This window comes from Rhodamnia argentea, chromosome 2 (assembly GCF_020921035.1).
Source record: "Rhodamnia argentea isolate NSW1041297 chromosome 2, ASM2092103v1, whole genome shotgun sequence".
Lineage (NCBI taxonomy): Eukaryota > Viridiplantae > Streptophyta > Magnoliopsida > Myrtales > Myrtaceae > Rhodamnia > Rhodamnia argentea.
Genome location: NC_063151.1, coordinates 28,269,740 through 28,285,758, shown reverse-complemented (window position 1 = coordinate 28,285,758; position 16,019 = coordinate 28,269,740). Strand labels below are relative to the sequence as shown.

The 16,019-nt window shown below is 40.3% G+C and overlaps 3 protein-coding genes across 9 annotated transcripts; 1 reads left to right on the top strand and 2 right to left on the bottom strand.

The window, feature by feature from the left end:
- Positions 1-904: 904 nt before the first annotated feature.
- On the top strand, positions 905-4,646 carry LOC115754794 (cytochrome c-type biogenesis ccda-like chloroplastic protein). Of its 3 annotated transcripts, XM_048275033.1 has the most exons (13): positions 905-1,110; positions 1,442-1,576; positions 1,820-1,875; positions 2,092-2,243; positions 2,326-2,411; positions 2,545-2,576; positions 2,806-2,967; positions 3,301-3,373; positions 3,467-3,567; positions 3,874-3,966; positions 4,131-4,177; positions 4,273-4,369; positions 4,469-4,646. In XM_048275033.1, exons 1-12 carry the CDS (start codon positions 1,020-1,022, stop codon positions 4,343-4,345), a joined length of 1,101 nt encoding a protein of 366 aa, XP_048130990.1. In that variant the 5' UTR covers positions 905-1,019; the 3' UTR covers positions 4,346-4,369; positions 4,469-4,646. The 3 variants fall into 3 exon arrangements, with proteins under 3 accessions (XP_048130990.1, XP_030549828.1, XP_030549827.1); XM_030693968.2 differs by having other exon boundaries at positions 2,113-2,243; positions 4,273-4,646; XM_030693967.2 differs by having other exon boundaries at positions 4,273-4,646.
- Positions 4,647-5,968: 1,322 nt separating this feature from the next.
- On the bottom strand, positions 5,969-11,458 carry LOC115754783 (ADP-ribosylation factor GTPase-activating protein AGD5). 3 transcript variants are annotated; one of them, XM_048274664.1, is made up of 11 exons: positions 11,281-11,458; positions 10,074-10,132; positions 9,822-9,912; positions 9,003-9,057; positions 8,817-8,907; positions 8,465-8,699; positions 7,959-8,094; positions 7,628-7,806; positions 7,124-7,363; positions 6,989-7,047; positions 5,969-6,415 (listed from the first exon to the last, which is right to left on the bottom strand). In XM_048274664.1, exons 1-11 carry the CDS (start codon positions 11,329-11,331, stop codon positions 6,256-6,258), a joined length of 1,356 nt encoding a protein of 451 aa, XP_048130621.1. In that variant the 5' UTR covers positions 11,332-11,458; the 3' UTR covers positions 5,969-6,255. The 3 variants fall into 3 exon arrangements, with proteins under 3 accessions (XP_048130621.1, XP_030549812.1, XP_048130622.1); XM_030693952.2 differs by having other exon boundaries at positions 7,959-8,163; positions 11,281-11,456; XM_048274665.1 differs by having other exon boundaries at positions 6,197-6,432; positions 7,959-8,163; positions 11,281-11,456.
- A 499-nt stretch (positions 11,459-11,957) lies between these two features.
- Positions 11,958-15,963, bottom strand: LOC115754787. 3 transcript variants are annotated; one of them, XM_048274980.1, is made up of 7 exons: positions 15,260-15,914; positions 14,376-14,453; positions 13,601-13,635; positions 13,457-13,512; positions 13,018-13,116; positions 12,763-12,848; positions 11,958-12,266 (listed from the first exon to the last, which is right to left on the bottom strand). In XM_048274980.1, the coding sequence occupies exons 1-6, from the start codon at positions 15,665-15,667 to the stop codon at positions 12,790-12,792; spliced, it is 735 nt and encodes a 244-aa protein (XP_048130937.1). In that variant the 5' UTR covers positions 15,668-15,914; the 3' UTR covers positions 11,958-12,266; positions 12,763-12,789. The 3 variants fall into 3 exon arrangements, with proteins under 3 accessions (XP_048130937.1, XP_030549817.1, XP_030549819.1); XM_030693957.2 differs by lacking the exon at positions 11,958-12,266 and adding an exon at positions 12,418-12,717 and having other exon boundaries at positions 15,260-15,912; XM_030693959.2 differs by lacking the exons at positions 11,958-12,266; positions 12,763-12,848 and having other exon boundaries at positions 13,017-13,116; positions 13,601-13,696; positions 15,260-15,963.
- Between the last annotated feature and the right edge of the window lie 56 nt (positions 15,964-16,019).

Here is a 16,019-nt window from a genome sequence, read left to right as displayed (position 1 = left end):
GCTTTTTGCAAGTATACACCGTGTAGCGATGATTGCGTGATGTAATTGACTAATCACATTACATGTGTACTATGAATCTCATCCTATTTAACGCAACATGTAGGTGAATTAATTCTTTTTTATGGATTGATTCACAACACATGTCATTGCCAAATGATGTCGGTGTATCCATCACACACAATACATTCTTCTTTAACCTAGCATATGATGCATTCATGCGGTCGGATCTTATTTTCAAGGAGAATTTCCACTTTAGGCACTAGGACTCGACAATAATGAACCATGAACATAGGGTCAAGGTGTTTTCTTGATGCACATCATTAGATAATCACTAATTGAGTGATCAGTCCAAACTCTTTCTTCGACAAAAATAATTGACAATGTGCACGTATAAGCTAATTTAAACACGGTGACGTTGTGATTTCTTAATCAAGTCACCGATGAATAATTTTCATCGCTTATGAAAAACAAATTTATCGTCCATGAAAACGTTTGTACATTAATTGTTATTCATAAGGAGATATTTTTTATTGACTAATTATTTCGAGTAATTATTTTGGGATTTTTTTTTAAAATTATTCATTTTTCGCGACAAAAGACGGAGTGTGTTGTTATTTCCTTTTGCCTTTTCTTTGTTCATTTTCCTCTAGCAAAAGGAAATAAGTACACACAAATTCACAAACACGAATTTCGGGTTACGAACGGCCCGGACCAAAACAGAAACGGGCCTAATGCACGAGGCCCATTTTCAACCCATGTTGACGGGGGTTCGGGCTTGAAGAGTTTTGATATCATAATCGGGCCGATGCCAGCCCGAAATGTCTCGTCGTCGTTTTAATGAAATTCATGGACCGTTTTCAGCGCCTCGATCCGCCATGTCTCTCTCTGTCCAGCACCACCATTGGAGTTGCCGAGACGTAAAAATATCTCCCGCTCTCTGCTCTCTCTCTCTCTCCCGTACTTCAGGAGCCCCATTTCGCGAATCGAAGAAGAAGCAGCAGCAGCAGCAGAAGATTCTGATGGATTTTGCGATGAACGGTTTGAGCAGTAGCTACTGTTTGAGCTCCTGCAGAATTCTAAACCACAAGCCTTGCCGAAACAGCTCTAATGGTAAGCTTGTACAACGTTCGATACACGGTTCATAGGCTCTTCGTGACGTTGCTATTCGTAGTTTGATTTTGCTGAATCACGAGCTTTTCGTGCTTTCGTGGTCGATTGGCGATATTCCTCCGGCAATATCTACTACCGCTAGCCAATTTCGTCCCGATTATGGTTTCCCGTTAGCGCTTTCGACGATTGTCGTTTCAGTTCTGGTCAATTCGTTGGCGCGCCAATGGAAGCGGTTTATGATTTTCGCCGTGTTTGAGAGTATCGATCGTCTACTTTAAGCTTGTTATTATCTGAAGGGATTGAAGTTCCTCAAATCTGTTCTATGTGGAAGGGAATCGTAGCGCTACGGTCAAAATGGTTAGGAGATCTTCAGTACCTACGAAGCATCATCAAGATAGTGCTCGTTCTTCTGGAGCTAGTGGTCTCACCAAGTTCGAGAAGAAGACATTTCTCTGTTCCATCACAGGTATCGATCGCTTTTTCGATTCTCTTATTCGGCGTAATTTACTTCTCCTCAAGTTATTGCTGGCAACAAAGAAGGAACTAGATATTATTACTCTTTTGCAGTGCGTCTACGGCTACGTAGTGCATGAAAAAGATAACTTGTGCTATTTGCTCTTTCTCATATTTGCATTCAACTTCTGTCTGCCGCTCATTTGCTTTTGCTCACGTTTGATTTTGTACTTTGGCTGTGTTGGCTTGCTTTCAGTGGCAAATTTGATTGCAGTAGACGTGGCAAAGGCATTGAGCACTGAGAATGTAATGGTAAGGACTTGTGGCAAATTTTATACCAAGTATTTTGCCATTAGATGCATGTACAATGCCTACAATTTCAGTGGAAGCATGAGCTTGTCACCCTTAGTATGGATTTTATTTTATTGTTTTGATTGAGTTTGAATCATGTGCTGGAGGCTTACTTTCAGTTGCTATCTCAAGTAAATACGTCCAGTTATGGTTCTTGCATATAACCTCAGGAGCTAGAATTATTTTGCTTCGGGTCAGGAAGTGGCTGCTCCATTTTGTACGATAGCTGATGGAAATCTTGGAGATTGGTTTGGAGGCTTCCTTTATTCAGCTGGACAACAGGCCAATGAAGCTGTTCAAGATCAGCTTTCTGCACTCAGTTTTACTAGGTAATTGGCCCTCTTTTTTCTCAGAAAATTCAAATATTAGAGAGTATCATTGCCGTTGATTCACTTTTATTACTTTTAACAGTTTGGCAGTTATATTTGGGGCAGGGCTTGTGACCAGCCTCTCACCATGTACATTGAGTGTATTACCACTGACTCTCGGTTACATAGGTAAGCCTGCCTTCACTCCGGGTGGTAACTGGCAAACTTTCTGCGTCCCTCTGATTCTGCTATTTGTATATTGTCTTTCATGATCTTAACTTTATTTTCTACCTTTTGCTGTACTGGTGTTGTAATCTCGAAGGAGCATTTGGTTCCGGAAAAAGCAGGACAGAGGTACAACTTCTTATTTGAATTCTCTAATCACTTCTAATGTGAAATATTTTTGCTGTCTTTTGTTTGATGGTCTATAGATGTTATTGAAACATAAATAAACTCTCTCGTTTTTCGTATGTAGAGAACATCATGCACCACTTGATTTTTTAGTTTTTGAGAAAGATTGTGAACAAAAATGATGAGACCTCTCAATTGATATTATGCTTTCTCTTGTCTATTGACACGTCAGGTCATTGGGGATTCAATTGCATTTGCGTTAGGACTAGCTACGACGCTGGCGCTTCTCGGAGTTGGTGCCTCATTTGCTGGAAAGGCATATGGCCAGATAGGGCAGGGATTACCCCTGGCTGCTTCTGCTCTAGCTGTTATTATGGGTCTAAATCTCCTTGAGGTAGCAGTAGCTCCTTGCATTCTTTTTAAAGCAACTGTTTTATTATTTGTCATTTCATACTTGTCAGCTGTACTAACACCTTTTGGTCTTGGGTGTGTTAATTAGTAGACTATTTCCCACACCGACAATTTAGTAAGAAACTTTTGAGATGAGATGCTTGGCGAAGCATACTTAGATTAGGAGACTTATCCCGTCAGAACATAATCCAGCTTCGGGAGTGTGTCCCTAATATTGCTTTTATTTATGAACACTTCCCGCATTTACATATTGCCAATTCTCATCTTGGCACTGTGGTTTTAATTGACGAGCTTATTTTGATTATAAAATTTTCAGATAATCGAGTTTCAGCTTCCGTCATTCTTCAACAATTTTGATCCCCGTGCTGTTGCTGCCAATTTCCCATCAAGTAAGTGGCCTTTCCTTAAAAGATTCTGCCTCCTCAATCTTTATGATATGGTCTCCAAGTGCTTTCAGTTGATTTGAAGAATATAAATTACAGGTGTGCAAGCATATTTAGCGGGGCTTACGTTTGCATTAGCAGCTTCTCCTTGCAGTACACCTGTTCTTGCCACTCTTTTGGGATATGTTGCTGCATCTAAGGTCTCTCTCTCTCTCTCTCTCTCTCACACACACACACACACACACACACACACACACACACACACACACAGAGCAGGGCTTCATGTTGTTTGCCGAAGTATGACTTCTAATGATGACAATGATGTGACTTTTTACTCCGGAGTTGGCAAAATATTTTCGTACTTGTAGGCGGAATTATAGATCAGTAATGTAAGGATCAGATTTTATATATGGCACTCTCTTCTGTCAATTGACGATGTTAGCATTTCTGGGTTATTTCTGAACTTGCAATTGCTGCTGTTTTAAAACTGCACATCCTCCCTGCAGGATCCGGTAATTGGGGGAAGTTTACTTCTAACATATACAACTGGTTATGTGGCTCCTTTACTTCTTGCTGCTTCTTTTGCCGGAGCATTGCAGGTAAATGCGTCTGTGCTTTCGGCCATAGCTTAGAAACCTTATTCTGATTACCACTGGCTAAGAAAAGTGGTTCAGGGATGTTCAGTTTTTTCTCCCCATGTAAATGGATGATTTTTTTTTTGTGCCATTGTTTAATCTATCTCTGACTGAGGTTATTGTACTAGAGCCTGCTTTCATTCCGCAAGTTCTCGGCATGGATCAATCCCGTGAGGTACCTCTCAAAGTTACTGTTGGCAGTGCCGTGTTCTGTTTCATAATTGCAAGATCATTCACTGACACAAATTTTCCCGTTTGTGACTTTTGCAGTGGTGCACTTCTCTTGGGAGGGGGCATTTACACATTTCTAGATAGGCTTTTCCCGCCAACAATGGCAATGTAGACAGTAAATAATTGTCATGAACGGGTAAAAAGGATGTAATGACAAATGATTGCCGTTTTCACTGCTTTTGATTCTTTTGTGCTTTGTTTGTAAAATTGATTTCCCCTTCTGTTCCATTAATAGTTCTCAGGATAGACAATTGAGGAACATCTCTTCGATATGATTTGCGCTCGCTGTGACACTCAGGGACCTGCTTTCTGCCCTCTTCCTATCTTTTGTTTTTTTGTTTTTTTGTTTTTTGTACTTGAGTATTGCAATTAAGACTTGAATGATGTCAATGTCCTTAGTTTTCCGGCAATAACACGTGCATCATTGGTCAACTTTTATAAGTGCGTACCGTGACTATCTAAATATTATCATTCTTTACAACTTTCAGAAACGTCTTTTTAGGCATAATGGGGCTGAAAGCCATGATTGAATGCCATGACAAAGTAAAGAAAAAGGTCCATGAAATTCGCGTTGAATGACATGAGTGAATTTTTCAACTCACAACACCCTCCCCTCCCATCCCGCCCGGCGCGCGCTCTTCCCCACCTTCTCTCCCACACAAAAAAAAAAAAAAAAAAAACAGAAAAGAAAAAGACAGGTGAACTTTTCATAATAGGAAAGTGGTGACGTCACTACATTTTTGTGTGCTATATGGGGGCTCAAATCCAAGTGATTGCTCCTTCTCCGACGATGCGCTCGTTCGTGGACTTTCAGGTTACCTAAACAACCAATAGCAGAAGTGTGTCCCGATCAAAATGGTTGTCTCATAAAATTTTTCCCGGCAGAACAGCTGCGTGTTGCATTTTTATGTTGGGAATGGAAGGTCTAACTTATCCTGGTTCAGAGAACGAGCCCTATGCACTCGCTGATCATCAAGATAATGTCGACCAAAAAAAATTGAAGCAGAGTCCTACAAAAACTGAATGGCCAACTCCCAAGTCGAATGTTGGGCTAATAGTGAGAACGGGTAGCGCAAAACTGGGTCTTCCGAGATTTGGGACCTGTGTGGGTCTCTCTGTTTCTAGTCTCCCTGCATGGACTGCCTATTTGCCTCGTATCTCGTCGTGATTCTCCTTTGCTTAATGGGTTGTCTTCTTGTACCGCTCTTTAGATGATCGATGAATGGCCTTACCGTTCATCACGCTCGGGGAACATAAGATGAACACACGAATGGTCGGCAACCACTCCAGATGCTGGCAACATCAATCTTTGGCCCATGTAAACCAGAGAAAACATTGGCAACTCTAGAATGGAGAACTAGAAGCCTGCGCCATGGCCTATTAACAACATAAATCCCTGGAAAATTGAAAGTGATGCCTCTCAGAAGGAACGAACAATAAACTCAACAACTTCAAGCTCCCAGGAAGTTTTCTAAACGTAGCTTACTGATGCTCAAAATTTCATAAACTAGTTCGATTATTGTCCCAGCTTCAGAAGCTTAAGAATCAAAATCCAACAAACGACTGTAAAATGGATTCCCAAAGAAGAGGGGTTGAGCGGGCAAATGAAACTACTAGGACAATTACCAGCACAGGACTCGTCGGTTGGACCAAGGAACCATCACATTCCAAGTAAATGTGGGCTTCGACCCAAAAAAAAAAAAAAAAAAGTAAATGTGGGCAGTGTGAATTTATATTATTTGAATCATGAACCTCGAAGTTGCTCCCTTTCTCTGTATAAGAGTTGAATCAAATATGCACAAAATTCAATATAGCAGGTAAAAGGAAGTTCCAAATCGCCGCTAAATTCACTTTTATTGCCCTCAAGGCCTACTCATACTATTAACTCTACCAGCTGATGTGAATGGAAAACCCGACCTGCCTCTACAAAATAGTGTACAATCCCAAGTGAAGGAAAAAGCTTCTGTAGACTCTTCGGTTCTTTTCTCATAAATTTAGTGGGAATGACAATGTTTGATCTCCTCAATGTTTAGAGAACATCCCTTGTGTTAATGAGGAGAAATCATAATCCTTCCCAGATTCTGATGGAGAAGCCGATGAAATGGGAGACGATGACTGAGGTTTACTGACTCCAGCACTTGCCAAACCATTAGATGAGGTAGTTTGCTCCATCATCTGCAAGCTGCTCAAAGCAAATGCGTGGATTAATTAATATGCAACAGACATAAATAGGTTTAGTATTTGGCTGCAATTCAAGCTTGTTTTGGTGGTCTGTCAGCATGCTGTTTGCCAATTCTATCAGTGACCCTACATGAAAACCATCCTGCAAAAGCTACTAACTTTTGTTTGGGTATCACTTTAGTGTTATTGGATGAAACCAGTTTCATCTCTCATTTCTTACAATTGATATTGGTATGTCTCAAAAGGTCAATTACACTAATACTTGGATATTCTCAAGACGTTAACCCATGCAACTTTAAGACTTGCCTCTGGTCTTCTCAACATGTTCAACGTGACTTGGGGACTTCATGGTAAACCTTTTTGGGTACGAACTTTTGTAACTAACCACGGTACACATTACCACATAATATCTTTGTTCAGCATCCGCTTTGATATGTTTCACAAAAAGACAGCTTGCACTTGGGGCGGAAAGACATTCATTATGTAAACGCATTTTAAGATGTAGCAAGATATTTAAGGTGATGACAGATTCAAGATGTATGTGTGCATATATATATTTGTTGCAAGAGCATACCTAGCTGTTGGATATGGCACAGAGTTTCCCACTGGATGCGACAGTCCAGTGTTGCTTCCCTAAATTTTCAATGAGATGATAATTAAGCACAACCATTGACAAAGAGAAGCATGGCATAAAGCTAATTATATTTACCTGCATAAGCTTCAGCAGATCATCTTGGCCAAGTGGCATCATGCCTGGAATTTGGTAGCCACTGTGGGCCCAATTTGAGACAGATATGTTAGTACCTTGCAGATCAGGATGTTGCGCACTGCCACTCGATTTCTGATCTCCACGAAGAGATTTAGCTGCAGCAGCCATGAGAAGGGTTTGCTGCTGTGCTAGCATTGCCACTTGCTGTTGATGCATTGCAAATGGCGATACCATGTTAGACTGCACAAAGAACAACCACATGACCACATAATCATATAAGCCAAATCAATATGCCAAGCAACTATTGAAGATGGGCTACATAATGATTTGGAAGAGTGTTAAGCAAGTCCTTTGAACAACAATATTTCATTTGAATCATCATTACTTGAGACAAAAAATGGAGCACAGCCAAATCAATGTGTCCCCATTAGTCAAAGTCAAAACTCTGTGTGGCACAGTTCAGAGAATCATGAAAACCAATGCTTCAGCAGAAAAAGAAGATACCTTTTCAAAAAGGCTCATGATATCATTTTTTACATCTTTCTGAGGCTTTTGTGGTACTGAACCCTCTGGAGCTGAGTCTTTATATAGATCCTCCACACCTGATGTTGGGTTAGTGCTATTGTCAACAGCCTTCGTTGTACTAGATTTTTCTTTTTCAGCTGTTGAGGCTACTTCAGCAGCTGCACAAGAGGGTAACAAGACAGTGAAATTAAAGTCAAACAACAGTATCCATTGCCTAGATGTCAGGGTCATCCTGACGAGAATCAGAAAGAACCAATCACACAATCTTGTCATCCCACCCTGTAAAGACAGGTAAGGACATTCAACATACACTGGAAACCGGCCCAATCGTCAACAACAGCAGCCTCTGAACCATTCTCACTGGGACCATCCATGGATAGCATGTCAAAAAGGTCGGTGGAATAATCAGCCTTAGGGGGAGAAACAGATGGAGCGGCACCAACATCCTGCACTTTCGATTCGAAAGCTGGTTCTGTCGTTGAAGCAATGGGGTGAAGCTTTGAAACAGGAATCACCTGATTACATACTAGATACGTCATTGGTTGAGTTTCTCTTTTCTATTAAAAGTTACCCTAAGTTATCCGAATGCTAAAGATCTGCAAATGCTTCACAAGCTAGGTGCGCAATCATTGAGAATAGAACCTTACCCCCATATCATTTTGAATCTATCAAAGAATAAATTGTTCCAAAAAATTTCGTAATATAGAGCACCAGCTACGAATTGCTAAGAAAGAACACGCCAAGTATATTTTAACTGATATCAGCAGTCCTTTGTCAAGATAGGCATAACAATACAGGAACAAAAAACGAAGGTACCTTCTCAGATCCTTTAGGAGGAAGAGGAATACTAATCTTCATAATGGGAAGACTGTCCTTGTCTTTGGAAGCTTGAGGATTCTCCTTTTGCTCAAACAAATTTTCTGAACTGCCCACATGTGAATGTCCACTTATTTCCCCAGCTCCATCGATGTGGGATGAAGGCTTCTCTTCCTGCAGTCGGGAAGGTGAGTTTTGCTTTCCCTCCCTCGGAACCCATCTCTTTTCTTCATATCTTCAATGATAAAGAGAAATGCCATCAGTGAAAATTGGAAATTTGAGCATATAAATGCATGACACTGGAAATAACAATGCAACTACTGTTCAATAGATCATAGTTCAGGCTTCATACTTTGCACGGATGAAATTTTCAATTCCCACTCTGTCATAGTTTGGAGGTAGCTCTGCTTCCCAGTAGATATTCGCCTTCTCGTTACCCATGGCTGCACAACAGAAAAAGCCAGCAATTCTCTCACTTGAAAGAGCGAACAAATTAATCCATTAAAGATGGAAACCAAAAGCCATATGAAAAGCATACTTTGTATAAATGCAACCTGCTCTGGCAGCCATGTGTCCAAGGTTGCAGATCGCACCTGCAGCAGAACATATAAAATGTGAGATACAGAGAAGGTGGTCTAAAGACGCAAAAAGCTTTACTGATGTCCTATAACAGTAATTTTTAGGTTTTCAATTAAAAAGAAAATATTCAATTATCTCCTAAATCAAGATCTTGAATGACCATGAACTAAAGAATCTACAAATTGCTTCATATGGAGCTTATGACTAAACACCAATAAGAAACAGCATATTGCATGCATTCTCCTAGGGTGCAGTCCAATAGAGGTCACAACTGCTGAGGATCACTTTTTCACTTCTGATTAGCAAATTTCCTGATTTTTGTATTCTGCTGATGTTTGAATCCTGGAAATAGTTTTTTTTTAGCAACACTAAAGTTGTCGTAAAGACGATTGTTTCAAAAACCAAGTTCCAATATTTCACCTTCTTGCCCATTCCACCAGTACAAAGAATTAAAATTGCTTTCTCTAACCATCCCTCTTTTTTAAGGTACAATTTTCAAATGTGTCCTCACCTTTTTCTTCCCACAATAAATTTCCAGGACAAATTAGGCATTTCATTAGTGCTTCTTTTTCATTGAAATATAATTCCTTCCTCACCTTTCATTCTCACATTCTATTCTCCCTGTTTCCATTATATCATTTTCTAAGATCCGAAACAAGATCTAAAAGTAGTCAACACGATCAGACTAAACATGAAAGACTTTTGGACAAATAGAACCTTCATGGATTATCAATACACTTAAATAAGGAGCACATGAGAAAAAAGTCAAATTAGTGACCTTTGATATGTGTACCCCCAGACTTCGATGGATTCCAGAACACTGCATGCAGATAAAGATTCCTAAATTCACACTAGCCCATCTTGGACCTCTGCACATCAATTATCAGCAATTCAGTGAGATAAGAACATTTGGAAAAATGGATTCATCAGCCCCCATTCAACAGTAAGTTGTCCTAAACTTTGGATGGCATGATGCAAATAAGTGTCTGAAATGCCAATGCAAATCTCTTAAGAGTTATCCAGGACATACTTAGCTTTACAGTCGGCACATTCCTTATTCTCTGGCAATTTCAATAGACCTTCCAGGAGCTGCATATGTTCAAGTCATGGTCAAGAATAGACAAAAGAAGGAAAGAAAAGGTTAAACCATTATCAAAACAATTTGACAATTTGCTCGACTACACATGCATATTTTGTGTGCTCTGCCATAAAGATGCCAGAAAATCAACCCCTAAATTCATATTGTTCTTTTCGATGGTGTACTGAATTAAACAACGAATAATATCTCAAACAACGATGAGAAACAGAATCTAAGGGAGCAGTTATATCAGAAGCCTCTACGAAGGAAAATATTATTGCATGCTGGACCAGGTCTACGCATGCTTTATGCGCATCATTACAAACAGAATCTAAGACATAAAAAGCGTTTCTTTCAACCAATGGGCACCGCTTTTATACATCAATAGTAATAAAAAAGAATTAAAATCAGCACCTCAAGTAACCAAAGGATGAGCTACTTCCAGAGATTATACTGAAAGTTGGCGGCAAATAAACAAGGTAAACTATCGAGCTGAAGAGTTCTCTTTAGGAGATAAAAGGCCCTCCTAGAAATATGCAAACTTCGATTTACCGAAACCTTGCAGTCATGATAGAAAGAGAAAAACATCTGCCTGAAGCAAATCCCCGAATTAGTGTGAAATCCTGGATCTCATGCCTGACAAATGAGAAACTTTTATTTCAGAGGAAAAACGTCACATGGAAGCTCCTCCTCCAAGATGAAGACCTTTGATCTACCATTTTTCCTAAAGGGTAAGAAAATCTTCTGAAGATAACCAATTTTAACTGTACCATTTGCATCAACGGATACTCTCTGCAGATAAACTTCACATAGATGGGGTTTATTATCAAAATTGCTCCAAGATCTATTGAGATCCGACTATAAATCACACCAGCAGCCGTTCCTAGGAAACCAGCATAGACGATGATGGAACAGGCGGTGACACCAATTACGCGACGGCATCGGAGTCGGCACAAACTCTCAACCCTGGGACATTCGGAATGCACACAAACAAAACCAAAACAGCTCCAACCCTCGATGCAAAATATTCATACCTACACCTCTCGATGTCCAAACACGCGAAGCTGAAATCGAATCTCCCAGATCGAAGAAGGGGAATCAAAGCGAACGGAATCGAGCAGCGAAACGATGGAAGTAAAAAAAAAAAAAAAGGAGGGACCTTTCTGTGCTTGGCATTGAGCTCCTTGGAGACGTTGGCCTTCTCGTTCATTGACGATCCACCAAAACGAGATCGAAGAAGGAAAGGGAAGGATCAGATTGATATCTTCTCTCTCTCTCTCTCTCCCTCGTTCGAGATGGAAATGGAGTTTGGTGTTCTGAGATTTGGGTAACGACGGAGTCTTTGAGTGGCGATTACTTTATTTGTGCGCGTTTCCTTCCTGGAACAACCGAGTGGGAAAATGGGTTGGACGACGAGACCCATCAAAGTCTCTACTAACCGTTCGCCCCTCTGTGTCAACATGCAAAATAAGCGCCATTTTCTTTTTTCGGCTAAACTTCAAAATTAAAAATCGAGTCGAGCTAATGTTCGACAAAACTGCGAATTCAAAATTAAAAATAATATGATAAGAGGAATTAATAACTCATCGACTCAGACTTTTGAGTAAAGCCGAATCTAATTGAATATATTAAAAGGCCCGACTCCTTCGCCCGACTCCTTCTCGATCAATTGTGTACTTTGATCAGTCGGTTATTCGATAGCGAGACTTCAAAGTTTGTACGTACAAAATCAGAAACGACATCCGGGCGTCGCGAGCTAGAGAGAAGGGATCCTTTTTAGATGTTGATTTCTAAAGTTACAACACCACCTCAAATTCACGGTGATCCATCCTCTTCGAGTGCTCAAAAGTTTACATATTTCACTAGTTCTCTCTTTCTCCGTCGGGATTCTAGAGCATGGTTTTCCACAAGCTCAGGAGTTGCAGGTAAAACCAAGATGCTAATGAAGATTATGTTCGATCTAGCTCGAGCTAGAGGACCTACATGCAGGTATGCTACATTGGAACATGATCCCGCTCATTTAGGGAGGCGCAAGATGACGGTCATTCTGTCCGACATCCAACTCTACTTCTCTCCAACACGGGCCGTCCTCGCTTGCGATCGGGATCTTAAATCCATGTGCTCAAGTCTTCAAGAGTATACCTACATTAGAAGCTCTTCAGTCGCAAAATGATGACATCCATCTCAGAACATGCGAGGAAACTTTGATTGCACATCACTGGGAAAGCTGAGAAGACACAACATAATTTTGGATGTGACCCGTCCAAGTAACCTCAAACCATAATGAAAACAGGCAAATCAAATCAAACATGCCACTCTTAGATATTCATAGTTCATTATGGGCAAATTCATTCTTCTTTGCAGAAGCTGTATGTCTCCATGGTCCGTATGGAGTTACCTTTCGCAAGAGCCAAATTTGCGGAATTTTTACCTTCTTCCTTTTTTTTTTTTTTTTTTTGTGTTAACATTTCCTGTCCTATTTGTACACAAAGGAAACTGGGTTTTCAATACACAGTTAAGCACAATGACCATTTAGCTACAATCACACTCAATGCATTCAGAGCTCTTCACACAGAGAGAGAGAGAGAGAGACAGACAGACAGACAGACAGACAGAGACAGAGACAGAGACAGAGAGAGAGACGAACGGAGAATTGGTGCCAGAGGCCTCAATCGGCATCCGTCACTTCCGCTTCAACATCTACAACTGCTGTAGGAGTATTCTTTCCTGCGAAAACCAAAGCAATCTTGTCTTGTTGAGCTAAATGATTAGTTCGGATGGCAAATATCAAAAATCTCTCTCCTTTGATAAAAACAGATGACAATTGATCAATACATGAACAGGGATTTTGGATATAAATATCAAAGTACTGAAACAGATGGCATCGCCAATGAACCTTTCTTGGGTCGAGGAGAGAACTCATTGGCTGCTTCTCCGTTTGATGTAAATTGGTTGGAAAATGTAACTGATTCCCGAACAAACTTGTTGTCCACAACTGAAAATCAATAACAGATGAGATGAATATGCCTTTCGTCATCTGTCAGCACAGACATTTTAGAGAAGTACATTTTCAAGTTGGCAAAACAGTCCAAAATTTTTCCTTACCAAAAAAAAAAAATTTGAACCTTACCAAAAAAAAAAAAAACAGTCCAAAATTTCTGGAGGCAAAGAAAACCCGGAACTGGCTACCCGGACATGCAAAACCCCAAACGGTAGAACCATAGTCCAAAGCTCAGAAGCAATAGCAAGTTGAGAGGTAGAATACAAGAGCAAGTTGCAATCTTGACAACTGCACTAAAAAGGAAAAGCTTTCAGACCTATATATCATGTCTTACCCGAGAAAGGCTGACTGCAAAAGGGGCATAATTGCAGTTCATCATTCAAAGTAGATCTGCGAGGAAATATACAGTCGCCTAAATTAAAAAACTCTTAGCAACTTTCTTGCTTACAATCAATTAAAGCCTTCAGATATCTCTTACTTGAAAATCTGAAAATCGTTCCCACAGTTTGGACACTGCGAAGGCAACAATGTCAAAGGAGATCCATTTCAGAAGCCAGACAGAAAGCGAAAGTGACTGTTTAAATGGTTTGAAGTTTTAGAGAGAGGCTTCAGTGAAAGCAAAGTTTCAAATCATACCATGAACAAGAACCTCAAAATTTAAACATTAAGACAATCAGTTACGCCTTACTATCTTTTAAAGTAATTAGGCTCGAAAGTCAACTAGGAGAAATATATTGGATGAGCTACTTCTTGTAATTCAATTTCCAAAGCAAGTTCCCGAACATACTCTTGCACTGTAAATAAGGCAACATGACTGAAGAAGAGGTAGCTTAATCATCTAGATCACAAATATCTGCTGCATGAAAACAAGAAATCATCCTTATAGACAAGGAAAAGCCACATCAATCAACTTCCTTCTAAGAATTTGGATCTACGCGATGTAACTCTGTTCACCGTGCAGGCATGAATTCTGGAGCTGTCATATACATGTTCCAGTAGCTCTGGATGCAGAAAGTTCTCGTACCAACAAATACTCAGAAAACTATGATTGAACCACCAGTTTGAAAATGAGAAAGAAGGGTAAATACATCCACAAATTAATATTGCAGGTAGCTGCCTATGTATGAGAAGATATTGGTGTATAATGCCACTAGATATCCCATAGAGCAATACCAAGAAAACGTAAAAGAACAACAGGAGGTAAAAAACCAGTTAATGTCACAAAACGAAATGTAGATAGTGAGAATCCTCACACTGCTTTGTACTATATCTCGTCCTGCCCACCACAGAAATGCCCCCAAACCGACAATCGGTATCAGCACGACAAGAAGCTGGATCCAAAAGGCATCAACCAATCACTCCAACTTTAAGAGCAAAAGAAATAGCCCTCAAGATACTAGATATATAACAGCAGAAAGAAACATGGGAGTTTTATCCTAAACTCATGACCAAGCAAAGTGTGCAAAGCTACTACGTATTGAACTCCCCAAAAATGGTCACGCAAGGAGGTAAAATGCCTATCTAATCGGGTGATCTCAATCAGAAAACTTGCGGCTGTTTCATTACTTACTGGGATCTCCTGCAACAGATGGCTACTATGTTAACATCTGCTCAATGCTTTCTGTGAGCTGAAGTACATTGAAAGAAACATGGGATTTTTTATCCTAAACTCATGACCAAGCAAAGTTTGTAAAGCTACTTCGGATCGAACTCCCCAAAAATGGTCACGTAAAGGGGCAAAATGCCTATCTAATCGGGTGATCTCAATCAGAAAACTTGCGGCTGTTCCGTTGCTAACTAGGATCTCCTGCAACACATGGCTACCATGTTAACATCTGCTCAATGTTTTCTGTGAGCTGGAGCATGTTGTATTAGTAATCGCCATTGAAAAGTTTAATCTTCAAACGCCAAGAAACCAAAATATTGGTTCAAATTATTCAACTACTTCATAAAGGAATAATCTACGCGTTCCAATTTAGCAGGCAATACCCTGAAAAATTAACTGGAAAATGGATTTTGAACTCCCAGCGTGTCTTCGGCTGAGATTTAAATCAGAAGCCTGCATACAATCGATCCTTCACAAACAGTCGGTGCATATGTGTGTGTCGTCGAGAGAGAGAGAGAGAAAGAGCGATACCCAGATAGAAACAATTGCATCCAAGACCCAACCAAGTTGTCCAGTCATGGAGAGATAAGTCAAGCCAATGGCCAAAACAAGATTACCCACAACCCTCGCTGTGGCCCCGTTATCTCTCCCTCCGCCGCCTCCGCCGCCATTAAAGCCGAAACCTCGGTTAAACCTCACGACAACCACTCTCGTGTTCCTCTTCAATTTCTCCTCCTTCACCAAGATCCCATTTTGAACTCTTTCCACTTCAAAAAAAGACAACTTTTCTCCGTACGGCTTCAGTTTGAAGCTGTTTCGATGTAGTGAAGCAAGGGTGGGTCTTGAGATGGAGAGACGACTGCTGGGTCTGGAACCACCATTTAGCAGGCTTCTCAAAGTTGAAGAAGAAGCAAAGGAGAGGTGTAAAATTGTAGACATGGCACCAACTTATTAAAATTTTCAGGCAGGATGTTTCGCTAAGTACGGATAGACTTCACAGTCTGAAAAGTAATGGAATGGATTGGGTTTGTCCATTGGAGGGGAGGACTCGGAGATCATTACCAAAACAGACAAATTTCTTCAGATTTTTCTTCCACTTTCTGGAGGCTGGAGCACTTCATTTTTCTTTTCTCTCTCATCTTCTTTCGCTTTCGCCACTCTCAATCTTTTTTCCTCCTTTAATCCAGTCAACATCCGCACTCAAACTATCAATTGCATCAAACCATATACTGATACAAGAATTACACAACAAGATTATGCGAATACCGTATATACTGTCCTATAAACATGA